Here is a 15,592-nt window from a genome sequence, read left to right as displayed (position 1 = left end):
CCTTCTGTCAGCTTACAATGAGAAATATTGTCCACTTCCAGTCTGTCTTTGTTGTCTGGGTATATGCAAAGCACATGGGATGAGAACTTTCAGTATTATGCAGACCCTTTTTGGCTAGATTTGTAAATTTATTTTTTAGTTTTGTCTCATTGTAAGACTAATTTTACTTACGCTCTCTGGGACGCGTACCCTTACAAATGCACATCCCTGTGGGTAGCTGTCTGGGATGTAACTTTCTGATACAGTCGAGTTTTGACTGTGTGTATTGAAGCATGGCTGTTCTTAGAGGTCTTTTCAGTGAAGGAAAAACTGCATGAATGCTGAGTAACCTCACTGTTTCGTCACGTAAGCTTTGGGTTTTTAACATGTTGGAGATATTTTATAAATGGAAAAAGGAAACATTGAGAAAATGAGAAAATGTAAGTACATTTCTGTCAGCTTTCTCAAGCGAAGTGAAGAGTTCGAAAATGCAGATAGTGCTACAGCTAAGTAAATTATTTTGATAGCTATAAGCAGATGCATTATCATCATTGTACCTGATTTCTGTATTTTAGCTAGTGTCTGCTTACCAAGTTATCCAGCGGGAGAAGAAGAAGCTACAGGTAAGCATTAATTTTCATCCTCTTTTACCTGAAGGCTTTTCTGAATCTTAAAGTGTGTAGTACAGATACGGATTTAATTTTCAGTGCACTCTGTGTGTGGTTACACAGTATGTTGTGTACGTATGTGTGTGTGCATGTATAACAAAAAAATCTGGGCTGCAATTTCTAAGGAAGCCAAGATAACATTAGTTTGTCAAAATAAATGTGAAACTGTTGTACTCCAGCCTTTGTTATTGCATCAGCTGAGTTCAGGTGATAGATTACCAACCCACAGTTGGCGTTTTATGGTAACACTTACACATCAAGCTTGGCTTGAAAGAGAAGTATAAAGCTTTAATGCTTCTTCTGAAATACAATTCAGTTTATTTATAATTATTTATATATAAAGTTACATTTAATAAACCTGATGTTTATTCTTCCTTTTTTTTTAAGGGCATTCTGAGTCAAAGTCAGGATAAAGCACTTCGCAGGATCGGAGAACTAAGAGAGGTAGTTCTCTTTATTCATTGAATATTTACTTTATACCACATATACGTAGGATCTTTCTCTGCCTAGTTTTTGATTATTTTTTTTTGTTCACTTTACAGAATATTTGATACCACATAGCAGGGGTTTTTGTTGCATGTTTTCATTTATTTATCTGGGGTTATTTCTCTGGCTTCTTTCCTATTCAGCAGCTTATTGTCATACTCTTCAGACAGAGCAGCCCATCATACCAACTGCAGTGCTTTTCTATTCATTGTGAAATCGGTAGAAATGTGTGTGGTTCTTGCAGTGTTGTTTGGCCCAGCAGTAGACACCTCTGTGCAATTTGTTTCTCTTCTAGTATTGAGAAATAATAATGTTGGGCAAAAGCAAGTAATAGGAACTTTTAAGTAAAGATTTTAAGGAGTACCAGTTACAAAATTTAGGATAATTTTTTTTTTAAATACTCATCCTGATCTCAGTTATAAGTTTTACATTGGTTTTATGGATTTGTAGTATAGTTTGATTTCAATCATAAGATGAGGTAGGTTGTGTTATGATTATTGTCTCCTTAGGTTATAGTGAAATTAAAAGAAGAAGCTCTAATGTATTTGGTATTGATAATAAATACGTTGGTCTTAATTAAAAGACATGTACAAATTATTGGGTGGAGGAAATTAAAAGGGCGGGTTCACAAAAGCCACATTGTCAAACCTCGATGAGGCAGAATGTGAAGCTGAAGCCTTTTTACTGCCCCGAGAGACAGTGCAGCATGGGGTTGAGAGAGGGGCGCGAGGGTCTCTCTGCTCATGCTCTTCCTTTGCTTGGGAGCTGGGTCCCAGCTCGTTCAAAGCCATGGGCTTGCTCTGTGGCTGTGCTCCTGATTAGCAGCAGTGCTGGCACGGAGGTTGCAAGAGCCATCAGACCAGGGGAGGTCCCACCTTTGCCTGAGGGCAGACTAGCTGCAGGCAGTTGGGTGTCCTGCCTGCAGATGGGCCAGTGTCTGTCCCTTGAGGGCAAGGGACAGGGACTGTGAGCATCCAGCCATGGATGCACCCAGGGCTTATGCTGGCTCCCAGGGGCTGGCCCTGTGCCACTGCTCGAGCAGCCAGTCATTTCGAAGGAGGTCACCGGCAGGCAAATTGCGGGGCATTCTTCAGCCATGTGGGGTGTAATGCAGGTAATCAGGCTGGGAGTCATGTGTCCCATGGGGATAGCATTTCGGTTCAGATGTGTGCTGCTTCTGCCCCAGCAGCTGTGAACAGTGGGCAGCATGCAGGGTGTGCTGTGCTCATCTGAGCTGAAGCCAGTGCCTGGGCTGTTGCTCTGTCGCGAGCTAAACTGTCAGCCCGTAGTGCGGAGAACACTCGGCATTACTGACAGAAGTAGCTTGCCACTGTTGGGGTTTTTTTTCCAGCTCACTACAAGGTTAAATGAAAGAATCTCTTTCTGTGTTAAGGCATGTATCTACGTGCCTTAGTAGGTTTAGTTTTCTATCTTACTGGTATTTGGTAAAGTTTGTAAAGCATATATATATGAGTTAAAGCTTTTGATTATGAAAAAGGGTTGGATGTGTGCATACTTATTTTTCACTTCTGTCATATTCCTGATTCATATAGATATGTTATATATATTTCAGATTTTGTAGATATATATATTTATAAAATTATTTGGCATAAAATTTAATTTCATTCTTATAAATCTTGTAGATTTAAAGATCCCTCAAATCTAACGCTGAACTTTTTTCTTATTAATTTAAAACCTTCAGAAAGTGTTTTTTGGGTCTTTTGGAAGACCAGGTGTTACATGGTGTTAGGTAAACCAGACTTAAAAGAAAAATTACAAATAAAATGGTATGTTTCCTTTGTGGAAGCTAAAATGCTACTAGTTAGGTCATTCATTAATGTAAGAATTTATCAGAAATTAGTTTTAAAAATCTTCATCATACAGTCCATTTCCCCTTAAATACATTGAATCAGGTAAGTTTCTTCTGACAGGGCCATGCAAGAATAAACTTAAGTCTCCTTTGAGGCCAAGTTGACGGTGTGAAATAGTCCCTGAAATTCAGCCTGTCTTTTGCTTACCTTAGTTTTCTCCTTTTAAGAGTAATTCCTCAACAGCAGTCTTCAGTGTTGTTAAAACAAGGATCAGAGGGGACTTTGGGATCCAAAGAGGACTATTTCTGTGTTGATTTCAGTAAATCTCTTTGCTGCTTGTTCTTGCACTGAGCTGTGTTGCTTTGCTTGGAAGTTTTTGTTTCTAAAGCTCAGAAGCACAAGGCAGAAGTGTGACCAGTAGGTCTTGAGAACCTCTGGCTATGCAGGGTTAAAGAGAGGATGATAGTTACTTGGGAAGACAGAGGAATGGTTTTCCCAGTGTCCTCCTTCCAGCACTGTCCTGTCTGTGCATGGCTGGGCAGGCTCAGCTCCCACAGCTGCGGTTCTCACGGCTGGTATCAGGCTCAGCTACGGCAGCCGGGATTCACCCTTTTAGGTAAGGGGCAGGCAGCAAGACAGCAGAGAAGCAAGAGTCAGAGATGAAGAAAAGCAGTGCAGGAATTGTCCAGTGCCGTGTGTTTTGTCTCTTGTTGCTTTTTCATCCTTTCTATCATCCTGTATCTTTGCCTAGCTAACAGAACCCGTGTTTATGGGTGTTACTTGTTTTTATACAAGGGATCTTTGCAGAGTAAATGGTCATAGAAGCATTAGCTTTGTGGGTTAAATCACTGGGGAAATATATATGATGAAGTAAATATATAAATAAAAAAAACCCCAAACAAATAAAAAAAAGCAAGCAAGTTTGGGCACTGCATGCATGAAATGTATGTGGTTCTGATTCTCTCGATAAGCAGTTGTTTGAATTAAGTATATTTATTTTCTATTAGAACAATAATTATTTAAAGAAATTAAGATACTTAAACTTTAAAAGCGTAGGAAGTAAATAAAAGAAACCTCCCTAACGCAGTATTTTGTAAGATTATATAGATCTGACTGCTTCGCTTAGGCAAACATCTACAAGTTTCTAAAGATGTTCGGCCAAATGAATCTAAGTAAGTAGCAAGTTGTAGTGGGTTTGCACGGCAAGGGTTTGGTAGCTGGGGGGCTGTGGCTTCTGTGAGAAAATGCCAGAAGCTTCCCCATTTCTTACAGAGCCAGTGCCAGCCGGCTCCAAGATGGACCTGCTGGTGGCTAGGTCGGAGCTAATTGGTGACGGTGGTAGCACCTTTGGGATAACATATTTAAGAGGCGGGGAGGAAATCTGCTGGAAAAAAACCTGCAGTGGAAGAGAGAGGTGAGAATATGTGAGAGCAGCAGCTCTGCAGCCCCCCAGGTCAGCGCAGGAGGAGGCAGGAGGCACTCCAGGCACTGGAGCAGGGATTCCCCTGCAGCCCATGGTGAAGGCCATGGTGAGCCAGGCTGTCCCCCTCAGCCCATGGAGCCTGCAGGGGAGCAGATCCCCACCTGCAGCCCGGGAAGGACCCCACGTTGGAGAAGGGGAATGCCTGAAGGAGGCTGTCACCTGAGGGACGCCCATGCTGGAGCAGGTTTGCTGGCAGGCTTGTGACCCTGTAGGGGACCCACGCTGGAGCAGGCGCCTGAAGGACTGCACCCCATGGAAGGGACCCACACTGGAGCAGTGTGTGACAAACTGCAGCCCATGGGAAGGACTCACATTGGAGAAGTTCATGGAGAACTGTCTCCTGTGGGAGGGACCCCGTGCTGGAGCAGTGAAAGAGTGAGAGGAGGAAGAAGTGGCAGAAACAATGTGTGATGGAGTGACTGTAACCCCCATTCCCTCGTCCCCTTGCACCCCTTGCGGGGAGGAGGTAGAGAAATGGGGAATTAAGTTAAGCCCAGGAAGAAGGGAGGGGTGGGGGGAAGGTGTTTTTCTTTATTTGAATGGTAATAAATAAAACTAGTTTTCCCCGAGTAGAGTCTGTTTTGCCCATGACAGTAATCACTGAGTGATCTCCCTGTCCTTATCTTGACTCATGAGCCTTTCTTTGTATTTTCTCTCCCGTCTAGTTGAGGAGGGGAATGATAGGGCTACTTTGGTGGGCACCTGGCATCCAGCCAGGGTCAAATCACCACACAAGTGAAGCCACATAGTGGAGTTCCTTGATATTCTCTGGCTTTTCCACTTTAAAGTGTTCGCGCAACAAAAAAAGCCAAATTTCTGCTTTTATAAATGGCATTTCTCATGTTAGAATGCTAACCTGGTGAATGAGTGTAAAACAAAGGTACATTTCTGCTGTTTATGTTGACTTAATCTGGTGGCTAAATGAAGAATCCAGTTTACTGAAGTGCAGTCTTCAACGTCCAGGAGAAATGTGTGCATGGAAGACAGTTTTAAGGAGCAGGCTTGAAGTGACCCCTACACAAACTTACTTTCAGGAAGGAAGAATCCTTTGCTTCACATCTAGAGTCTTGCTGTTTTAATGTTGGTGTTGTAATAGGATGTTCTTACTACATTGTGTGGAATGCTGTATAGTAAAAAAATACCCACTTCATGGTTGCCTTCTGGGGTCACGAGTGCGAGGAGGTATTTTTAATATTATTTCTTAATATTTTGATACGTCTTTTAAATTCACATTTCAGTTTTCGTTTGAGATGCATTTATTTATGATTCTCAGGAGCTTCAGATGGATCAACAAGCTAAGAAACATCTCCAAGAGGAATTTGATGCTTCCTTAGAAGAAAAGGATCAACTTATTAGTGTCCTTCAAACTCAGGTAAGATACCTTACTCAAGAGATGGTTTTTAAAACTGCTGTGCCTACCTTTTTCCTTTTTTTTTTTAAATTATGTATTTCTTGTAATGCATATCCATGTTTTATTTTAATTGCTGCAATGTTGTAAAGGTTATTGAGAATGTATGATTATCTAGAAATTAAATGCATCCTTGTGATAGAGGATACCTTTGTAAAATGTCACTCCTGTTAAATATGATTGCTTGATCTGTGCTTAAATACCTTTGTAATGTCTTTGTAATCAAGAACATAACATTAACAGGTTTGAACTAAAATTGCTTTGGCAAAATGTATGTATTTTCCTTAATTGGTGTTTGTTTCTTCACTCATAGTGGTACTATTTTTGTTAATTGGAATTTTATAAATTTTGGATTTTATAAAATACAAAAAAATTTCAGGTATTTTCCTTTCTCTACTTGCTGTTACAAATTTCATTTAACTCTAGTTTCGAAGATGAAAACATGATCTACTTAGAATCCTAGGTTTTTTTCTTAACTAAAAGAACATTTTGTTTAGGTGTCGTTGCTGAAACAGAGGTTACAGAATGGTCAGATAGGCACTGAATTGCCTGATCCAAATATCCAATCTGAACCACAAGTTCAAAGTCCAACAAAAGAAATCAGTACAGAAAACACTGTGGAACCAGGAAGCAATGGTAGGTATTGCAGCTTTTCCAAGAGATCTTGAATTCTGGGGAATAAGCCTGCTGTTATTTCTGATGGAATAACAATACTTGAGGCTGAATGTGTCATAGTAAGGATGAATTTTCTAGAGGGAGACAATTGTTTTGAAGACAGTGTGGCAGCTAGAGGACAGGACGACCCTTCTAAGCTACTAAATTTGCTTAAGAATTCAAATTTCATATGTCTTGCCTTTGCCAGTAGTGATGACAGTATAATGATTATTGCTTTTGCTGGTAAGGCTGTTACTATCCTCACTTAATAGCAAGGACTTGTCCCTGGAGTTTAGAGGGAAGACTGGTTGCCAGTCTGTCACTCTTCACACCCCACACCCCTTTTTTTTCTTTTTTGTTGGTCGGTTGGTTTTTGCTTTCCCAGGAACAAGTAAAAGCAAAGCAGGTTTGGTATTTTTGCTATTGAATAAGCTGAGTGTTTCTCACGTCAGGAGGTTATTTGAGTTATGGGACTCCCAGTATTATGTATATTTGATTACTAAGCAAGGGACGTTACAATGCTGATACCAATGAATGACACTTTTATTATGTATCCTTCGTAAGAGGTAGTGTTCAGGCGAAGGTGAACATGCATCTTGAAATGGTCTTTGTTGAGCATCTGCCTTGATTTTTGTTTATTAGGATGATATGAAGCGTTAGATCAGTGATTTTTCTTATCCAGTGTCATGTCTTTTGCAGTGCTTAGGAAATAACGTAAGATTCACTCCCTAAGAATCCGGGTTCATGATGTTTCCTCTGTCGGAATCTGCTTCTGGATTATAGTGTTACACTAATATATAGGGTTTTATATATATAGTTATACTGTTACACTTATGGTTGTTAAATGAACCTCTGAGTTTGATCCTATTTTCATGCCAGGTATTCTTACAGCCTCCAGAGCATCAGAGCAGAACACACAGTAAAATATTACCCAATGTGCTAGTTACGCAGAGAGGAGTACAGCTCAGAAAGATGCTAAACATGGCCTACTGAATGTAGTATTGCAAACTTGGATACTTTAGAATTAACGTCATACCTAGCACTGGGAAAGCAGGAATCTGTGTGCTTGTGCCTGAGAGATGTGATTTGCTTTGCTTCGTGTTTTTTCCTGCCTGTGAATATTCTGCTAGTAGTATCAGGCAAGTTTTTAAACCACGATGACTTTTTTAATTGCATAGAAAACCTTGTTGAATAATAGTTTGGTTTTGGAGCTTCCATAGTAACTGGGGTTTTGTAAATTGATTTGCATTAATTTTCTGTGTGTGTGTGTAGCGTGTTTCTGGCAGTTACTGTACTCACTAGGAAGTTTTGCAGACTTCGCACAACTGTAGAGACCTGTGAGTTGCCTGCAGCGTGAATGATGAATGCAGCTCTACATTTTAGAAATGGTGTACATATGATACCATTGGTATGTTGCCTTGTAGAGGGTAATGAAGATTCTGCTAAAACACTGGAAACGCTTAATCAGAGGGTGAAGCGCCAAGAGAACTTGCTGCAACGTTGTAAGGAGATGATCCGGTCACATAAGGAGCGCTGCACACAGTTAACCAATGAGAAAGAGGCACTTCAAGAACAGTTAGAAGAGAGGCTTCAGGAACTGGAGAAAATGAAGGTATTGAAAAATGCTCTTTATGGGTAGCTAGTAAAATATGATAAGAATTCCGATATTTCAAAAAATTATTAATAGGGCAGATCATTAAACAAATTGTCCCTGTACCTTTTTGGAGTTAAAGGTGCAAAACCACCTGGAATGAACACATTGAGCAATTACTCTTCTTTACAGCTTTTTGAGTGTGAAACCTTACTGTATGAATAACATGCTATTGAAATGGTGTCAGTAATAAAGTACCTGTGGGAAATTGGGGTGAGGAAAAGACTGTCCTAGCACAGAAGACACAGAAGGGAGGTAAAGTGAGGAAAGTGGAGCAGAGCTAAACCTTTAAGACGTAGTGGAAGAGGCATCAGTTATGTAAATGAATAGAACACACAGAAAGGCGAGCACAATATAGTGAAGATAACATAAGTGTAGTCCCAAAGCTAAATTAATATTGTGCTCAGTTTTCCTTTTAAGGCCATTAATGCTGAGTGTGGAGTAAAGAGTGAGGTGGCTGATAGTTCATGGAAACATGAAAATGTGCTAAGTATAGCTGTACTCAGCTTCAGTTCTGGAGATCAGATTCTCTTCTCTGAGCACTAGGGTTTGAAAGAGCTCTGCAAGACTTTATTTTATGAACCTTTTCCACAAGGCCAGTAATAAGCATTACGTTACTTTGCTGAGATCCTCCTGTAAGCCAAGATACAGGTAATAGAGCAGGTGCCTTGGGCATGTTTTTTGGCCATTTTACTGTAGTAGCTCTGACATCCATGCGAGAACTGTGGAGGCTGTAACAAAGCCTTCAGATAACAGATTTATTATGGAAGCCATGAGGCAGCCAAGCACTGGGGGATTTAAACGTAATTTAAAGCTGCCTACCTTAATTTCCCTGGTTTCTGTTCTGTGCTGTTCCTCCAAGGCATAGTGCCGGCTGAGAGTCAAACCGAAGCTGTTTGTCAGAAGGAGGTATTTTCTTACCGATGGCAATGCTTTAAACTTGTGGTTGGGGGTTTTTTGCAGGACCTTCACATGGCTGAGAAGACTAAACTGATTACACAGCTGCGGGATGCCAAGGATTTGATTGAGCAGCTAGAACAAGACAAGGTAAATAAAAGAGTTTTCTTCAAGCTCTTGCGTAGTTTTTGAAGATGTTTAAAACTCAAAATACCTGGCTTTTGGGGATTAGAAGCTGTTACTAGTAGTCTGATGTGATTTGGTTTATGTTTTAACAATCAAGTAATTGAAGCTACTTGAGAATTTTATTGTATAGATACTATAGGGTATTTGTTAGGCTGTACTTAATACTGCAAGGTTATGTTATTTAGGGCGGAACGATTATGCCAGCTTTAAAAAACAAAAAAACCACAAAAAATCCTTCCAAACACTAGTGAAGATGAGATACAATGTAAGTGAATTAAAAAATGACCAGTGAAGGGAAAGTAACTGTAATTTCTTATGAATATGAAAAGTTTCTCAGGGTACTTTTTTTGTTCCTTAAAGCTTTTTTTTTTACCACAGTCTGGCTACTTGGAGTAACTTCTGGTGGTGTGATAAGCAACATGACTAACAGTCACCATATGTGCATGTTCTCTAAGAAGCCGCCACTCTACAATGCTTTTAGGTTTGGTTTTTTTTCAGAATACATACTTCAAAGAAAAGTGTCTGTACCAGAAGGAGGAATTTTTCTGATGGTCCTTAGTTGTTGGAGGAGTTCTTTTCACCACTAAGATAAATTTTGGCTACTCTTCAAAATAGCGCTTGTTCTTACCTTCTTTTTGTTAGCATCTTCTTTTTTCTGACACAGGAAAATACTGCTATCTCTGGTCTTGTAGTAATAGACTAAATTTTATTCCTGACAAGGTTCGTGTCCTGGCTTGAAATTGTTTCAGCTATATGTTTTATTTATTTGCTAGCTTTTTATCACAAGGACCTTTTCCATAGGGCATGGTAATTGCAGAGACAAAGCGACAAATGCATGAAACATTGGAAATGAAGGAGGAGGAGATAGCCCAACTGCGTGCTCGGATCAAACAAATAACTACAAAAGGCGAGGAATTAAAAGAACAGAAAGAAAAATCTGAAAGAGCTGGTAAGAAATTCTGGAGATTATTAGCTTTTGCATTTAAACATGAGAAAGCTTCAGCGTGGTCTTTTTGCACTCTTTCATCAGTAGTTGTTTGGAACGGATATAAAGAGATCTTCTTTTCTCTAATGTTCTACATATCACCCCTGCTAAGCATCATTACTAACTTCACTTCTGGTCAGCAGAGTTTAAGGATGTCTTTGACTAGTTGGTCTCTTACCGATTCAGCTGGAATTAGGAAGGAGACTGCTGAAGGGCAGCTGTACTTTCCCGTTTGTAGGACAAAAGTTTGATAGTTTTGTGTTGGTGTAACTTCAGGAGGGAAACCTGCAACTCCCTATAAATTATCATTATAACGCCACCCATGTTTTACATAGAAAATACAGCAGTGTGTAAGAGGTTGGGAAGAAGCAGAAGCAAGAGGATGTATTATAACCATAATAAGCACTTTCTTTCAGTAACTATAGCAAAAGTATGTCTGATTTCTTTGCAGTGAAACAGCAGCGAATGACTCCTTTTGCTTCAGGCTTTGGACCGCGCGCGCGGTTATGTAACTATTAGACGCTGTAGTTTGCTTTTGATGGAAGTTAGGTAGCATTAATTATGTGTGCTTGCAGTTCTCCTTTACCTGTAACAATTTTAAAAGGCCCATCTGCCCCACCTTTGTTTTTTAACAGTGAAATTGTTTTGGACTGTATCTACAATTTTTTTAGAATAGTTTAGTTTGTTCTCATAAGCATCTAAAGGAGTTCACTCTTTTGTTAGAAGGTCAGATGTGGTTAGTTTGCATAAAACATGTATTCTCTTTCTCTAAAACGTGATGAGATGTTCTAACAATAGAGTTATTTTAGATAACAGAGGGGGTTATTTTCAATCTACATAGATTTAGATCAGAACTTTCAATTTTAAAGATCAGTTTGGGTAGATCATTCTGCTGTAATACAGAAAAGCAGCTTGAACACTCATTGTGTGAAACATTTTGATTAGATGTCCTACTCTCCTATGCTTTCAGGTTGAATATGTCTTTCACTCCGGAAATTCATATTTCAGAAGTCAGTCAGCAGTCAGCCTTGCTAAAGTTGAATTTTGTTCAGTTCTTAGAGACTAGGAAGCTTTTCTTCATGATTTAAAAAAAAACAAAAACAAAAAAAACCAAACCAAAAACAAAACAAAAAAGAATAGCTGAGAGTATTTTAATACTTTTTTAGATACAAAGTTATTGTCACAGTTGTTTGAAACGCAGCGGGTTTTGGTACAGTAGAAATCTCTTAATTATGAACTATTATCTACACACTCTGGTTAATAGTAATTTCCTCAGGTTTGTGTAGCCACAATTTGAAAATGGGATAGAGATGATGCTCAGGATACATGGAAAACTTAACTATTGTAGCAAGAAGTAATTTTACTTATGAATAATGTGTTGAGTACACCACCCTTTTTTAAGGGGGATTTGTGTGTTGAATATGCTCACTTTTAAATACAATTTGGAAGTACTTCTGGTGACTTTCATGGTGCATAGGCATTCGCTTTGCGTTTGAGTGCATTTATGTTTGTACTCTGTTAAGCATGCATATATGAATATTGGAACCCTTGGAAAATAAGTTAATACTACTTCTAAGACAGGCAAAATTATATGGTGACCTTTATTAGGTTTTCTTGGCTTTATGCATTCCAAAAATCTTGTGACATACAATAGAAGTATATTTCAGTACAGTTGAACTAAACTGTTCAGGCATGTGAGAACACCACCATCAGTATTGGGAGAGCCTGAAATTACTTCTAGGTCACAACTTTTGAGGTGCACTGGTTTTAAGAATTTGGCAGTTTCTTGTGTTTGAGGTCAACATGTTTTAAGTTCTGTTTCTTGCATATTTAATGTGAGATGACTTTAAATACCAGACTTCTCTTTTTCAATATCATGGTTTAATGAAGAATTGACTTCATGGAATATTATGTTTGTAGAAATGTTGATTTCGTTGATGTTATGGCAGAATAAGGATAAGCATAATATACTTGGATACTTTTGCAGTGCTATATTGTAGGCTAAAAAGTGGTATATTCTTCCACTTTATGTTTTTAACTTGCCCAGGGTTACATGTCTGGCTTTTTTCTTTGTAATTCAGTGAACTTACTGAAACGCTCCGGTGTTTGATTTAACATTGATGCATTTTTGTCTACTGAAACAGTGAAAATATATGTATGCTTGTTTTGTGTGTGTTGTGTAAACTGTAACTTGGTCTCCCCAGTTAAGTTCATTTTTTTTTGTAGTTAGAGGTACATTATGTTGAAATCTCACAGAGCATCTTGTTTTTGTGCATCCACACATGCCAATAAGTGAATCATGGTGCCTTTCCCAAGCCTTGTATGAACAGGACTGGGGTAAGGGCTCTCTTTTCTTACATCACACATTGGGTGCTTGAACTGGGCTCTAAAAAGTAAATTCTGTGCTTCTCAGGCACTTTTACTGGAAGTAACTGCAACTTATTATTTTATTTTTTTCAATGCTTTGCAATGTACACAGAGTATTTACATTTTACTTCAACAAAGGTATTTGTAGCATTTATAAATATACTGGCAAACTGAAGTTTGTGTCTCCTGATACTACATGGCATAAGTCCTTTCAAACTTCTCAGGATGCAGATTATTGACTGAGTTAATATCTTGTACAGCATACCCCCCAAAAAAAGTTATTTAGCAAGCAAATTCAATTTTCTTTCCTTTGCCATTCTTTGTAGGTGACATTTCCTTTGCAAGCTTAATTAGCATATCTTTTGCACCTTTCTACAGGGAAACAAAAATCTTGTACTGTTTATTCAAAAACCTGCCTAGATGCACTACAGGAAAGGAATTCAGCCTTTGTGTCTCAAACTTTTGACAAAATGCCTGCTCTCAGCCTTCAGTAAGAAAACATCAGATCCCTCCTTTGGCATCCTGTTTAGCACTTTCTTCACGATTTTCAGCAGTAGATGGCACTAGGGTTGAAGATACGTGTCTGCAGCACTGGGAGAGTAAGGAAGGAGTCTTTGCAGTATGGACTGGTGTTACACCGGGTATGGGATGCAAGGCGAAGGGAACAGGGACTGGTACTTCGGAGCAGCATATGTCAATCGGTCAGGTCTCTAGCACATGTTTTATAAAAACCAGTTTTACAACCTTGCAGTTCTTAAACTCTGCTAAGGCTCCTTTTGTGTAATTTATATACTGCACAGGAAGGTTTCCAGTTTGTCTGGCTTGGTCACGTGAATGGGATTTCGCAAGACTCACCTGAGACTCTGTTGGTGTGCTTGTTACCACTTTTTGATTTGCCACGGTGACTTTGTGAGACTTTGCTTAACCTTGATTAAAAGGTCTTTCCTCAACAGTAGCTCTGCTGGTTGGGGAAGGATACCAACAGTGCCTTTACTCTTTGCATCCAGAACTGACGTATTTGCATAAAAACATGGACTTTTATTCCAGGCTTTTATCCACGGTAGAATTAAAATCTCACATAGATCAAAAATAATAGTAATCATTTAGACCATGTTATGTGTACATGATGATAGTTCAGCCCTCTGCTGGTTTGTTGTTACGCTACACTAGAATTAACTACTTCGAATAAAAATGTTCCGTTTTGCTTAAGTGCTAAAAGTGCCTGAGATGCATATAATTTAACTTTTAGACAGCTAAGTGTGTTCCTGTGAAGTGTTGCTGCTTTGTGCTTTCATAGCCCCTTGGCATTTTTATCCATCAGCTTTTGTCTAGCTTTTGTGTTAGCATCCCGCTTGCGATGATGGTGATGCAGCTGTCATACTGCATGTTGCTCAGCTATTACTGATCAGTAGTCAATCCTAGTGTGAAGCTAGGTCTTCTGTTTGGCAGATTTGTGGGCTGTGGCGAATGCATTCTCTTTTCTTTTGCAGAAGTAAGGTTTCTGAAGTGAAAATAAAATATGTATTGCTCAGAACAAGGGTCAGAAAACACGTATGGAAAAGTGAAATAACTTAATCTTTTACTTGCAGCCTTTATTTTCAAGATACACTCTGTAAAGGTCTGTAAGGTTTGTTTGTGTGTTTATTTAAGAAAAAAAAGAAAAAAAAAAGCCATGTATGGTGCTTTAATACTGAAGGACTTAGCCAGTTTTGCCAGCTATGCATGCTTCTGTAAGGGCTGAGTGGAGCATCAGGGTAGTCGGTGTGGCACAGGCTGTGTACGTAACAGAGTTGTGCCCAGGGTGGTGAGGGGGGGGGGTGACTGGAGTCCTGTGGGTCCCAGGTGGCAAATGCCCTGATGGAGACTGTGAAGAACTCTGCTTGGAAAATAAGGAAATACAAGCCTTGTGCATGGCTTTCATTATGTTTTTAACTGTTTTCCTGTTTAAAATAATCTCCATTGCTCTTGATTTTTTGTGATGAGTTTTAATATTTATTATTCAGAGTAGAACTGGGAGTGAAAAAGTGGATACAGTGATAAGCTTTAGTATTGCCAGTCAGTAACAACCCTTTTTTTTCCCTAAAACATGATTGTTGCTGTGAGTAGTCAGAAAAGGGCTTCCTCAGAAAACAGAAGAAGATTGGGTGAATGCAATTTTATGGAATTAAGTTACTTGGAAACATATTTGCAGCACTGTCTCAAAAGTAAAAAAGATTGTGGTTAAAACTTCGGTTTTGAATGTTATCAGAAGATGTGGAATGGAGAATGTTGCTCACTTCTCAAAATCATGCCTGAATGTTATTAAAGATAGTTTCAAAAAATCAAGGTTTATGAGAATTGCTGTCAATGTCTACTAAGTAATGGTGAATCAAGGAAACTAGAGATGTGTCTGTCTGTTACGATATTTCTTTTTGGGATAGAACTAAGTGGAAGAAAGCTTAGCATAATAAATTAAATTTTAAAAATTACTTTGTTCTGTCTGCTCCCAGAGTAGTATCCAAGTAGTACAGGGTATAGTAGAATAATATTCTTTTAGGATTTTTGTGCTCTGATAAATTACAGTCTTGATATTGACACTGTGATTTTGAATTTTACAGAGGTGTTTTGCCAAAGTTCTTTTATGCAAAAAATTAACCATATAGTAGATTGTTCTGAGACTGAATTGTCCTTTGATGTGCAGCAGGAGTTTTCCACATTTATGATCCATTGAGAAAAACAGGTTTCCCTAACAGTGATTAAATTCTAGTCTTGCGTAATTCTGTATAGATTCTGCCATCAGTTTCAGTGAGGAACTCAGATACTGTTACTGATGATTAATAATAATATGATAGTGATGATGATAATAAACCAGCTCACAACACAGGAATTTATTTTCTTTGTTTTCATATCTAAGCGATCATTTATGAAGTGAATACAGTATGTTAGAATATGTTTCCTTAGCATGGGAAAAAGCTGTGGAATTATTGCTTCTGATTTGTAAATTAAAATGTGTTTCAGCAGACTTGTGCATCTTGTGC

At 38.8% G+C, this 15,592-nt stretch overlaps 1 protein-coding gene across 7 annotated transcripts in view; it reads left to right on the top strand.

Moving 5' to 3' along the window:
- GOLGA4 (golgin A4) overlaps positions 1-15,592 on the top strand; it is a 95,507-nt gene that overhangs the window by 47,415 nt on the left and 32,500 nt on the right. For 6 of the 7 annotated variants that reach the window (XM_056334660.1, XM_056334659.1, XM_056334664.1 and 3 more), the window contains 7 exons: positions 555-602; positions 1,035-1,091; positions 5,701-5,799; positions 6,333-6,471; positions 7,914-8,101; positions 9,104-9,187; positions 10,025-10,172. In XM_056334660.1, the coding sequence (XP_056190635.1) occupies positions 555-602; positions 1,035-1,091; positions 5,701-5,799; positions 6,333-6,471; positions 7,914-8,101; positions 9,104-9,187; positions 10,025-10,172 (763 nt within the window). Of the gene's footprint in view, positions 1-554; positions 603-1,034; positions 1,092-5,700; positions 5,800-6,332; positions 6,472-7,913; positions 8,102-9,103; positions 9,188-9,996; positions 10,173-15,592 lie in introns of those variants that run through there. The other variant, XM_056334665.1, reaches the window with a different exon arrangement.

This window comes from Falco biarmicus, chromosome 4 (assembly GCF_023638135.1).
Source record: "Falco biarmicus isolate bFalBia1 chromosome 4, bFalBia1.pri, whole genome shotgun sequence".
Taxonomy (NCBI): Eukaryota; Metazoa; Chordata; class Aves; order Falconiformes; family Falconidae; genus Falco; species Falco biarmicus.
Note: the sequence above shows the minus strand (reverse complement) of the source record. Positions and strands in the feature narration are given on the sequence as shown.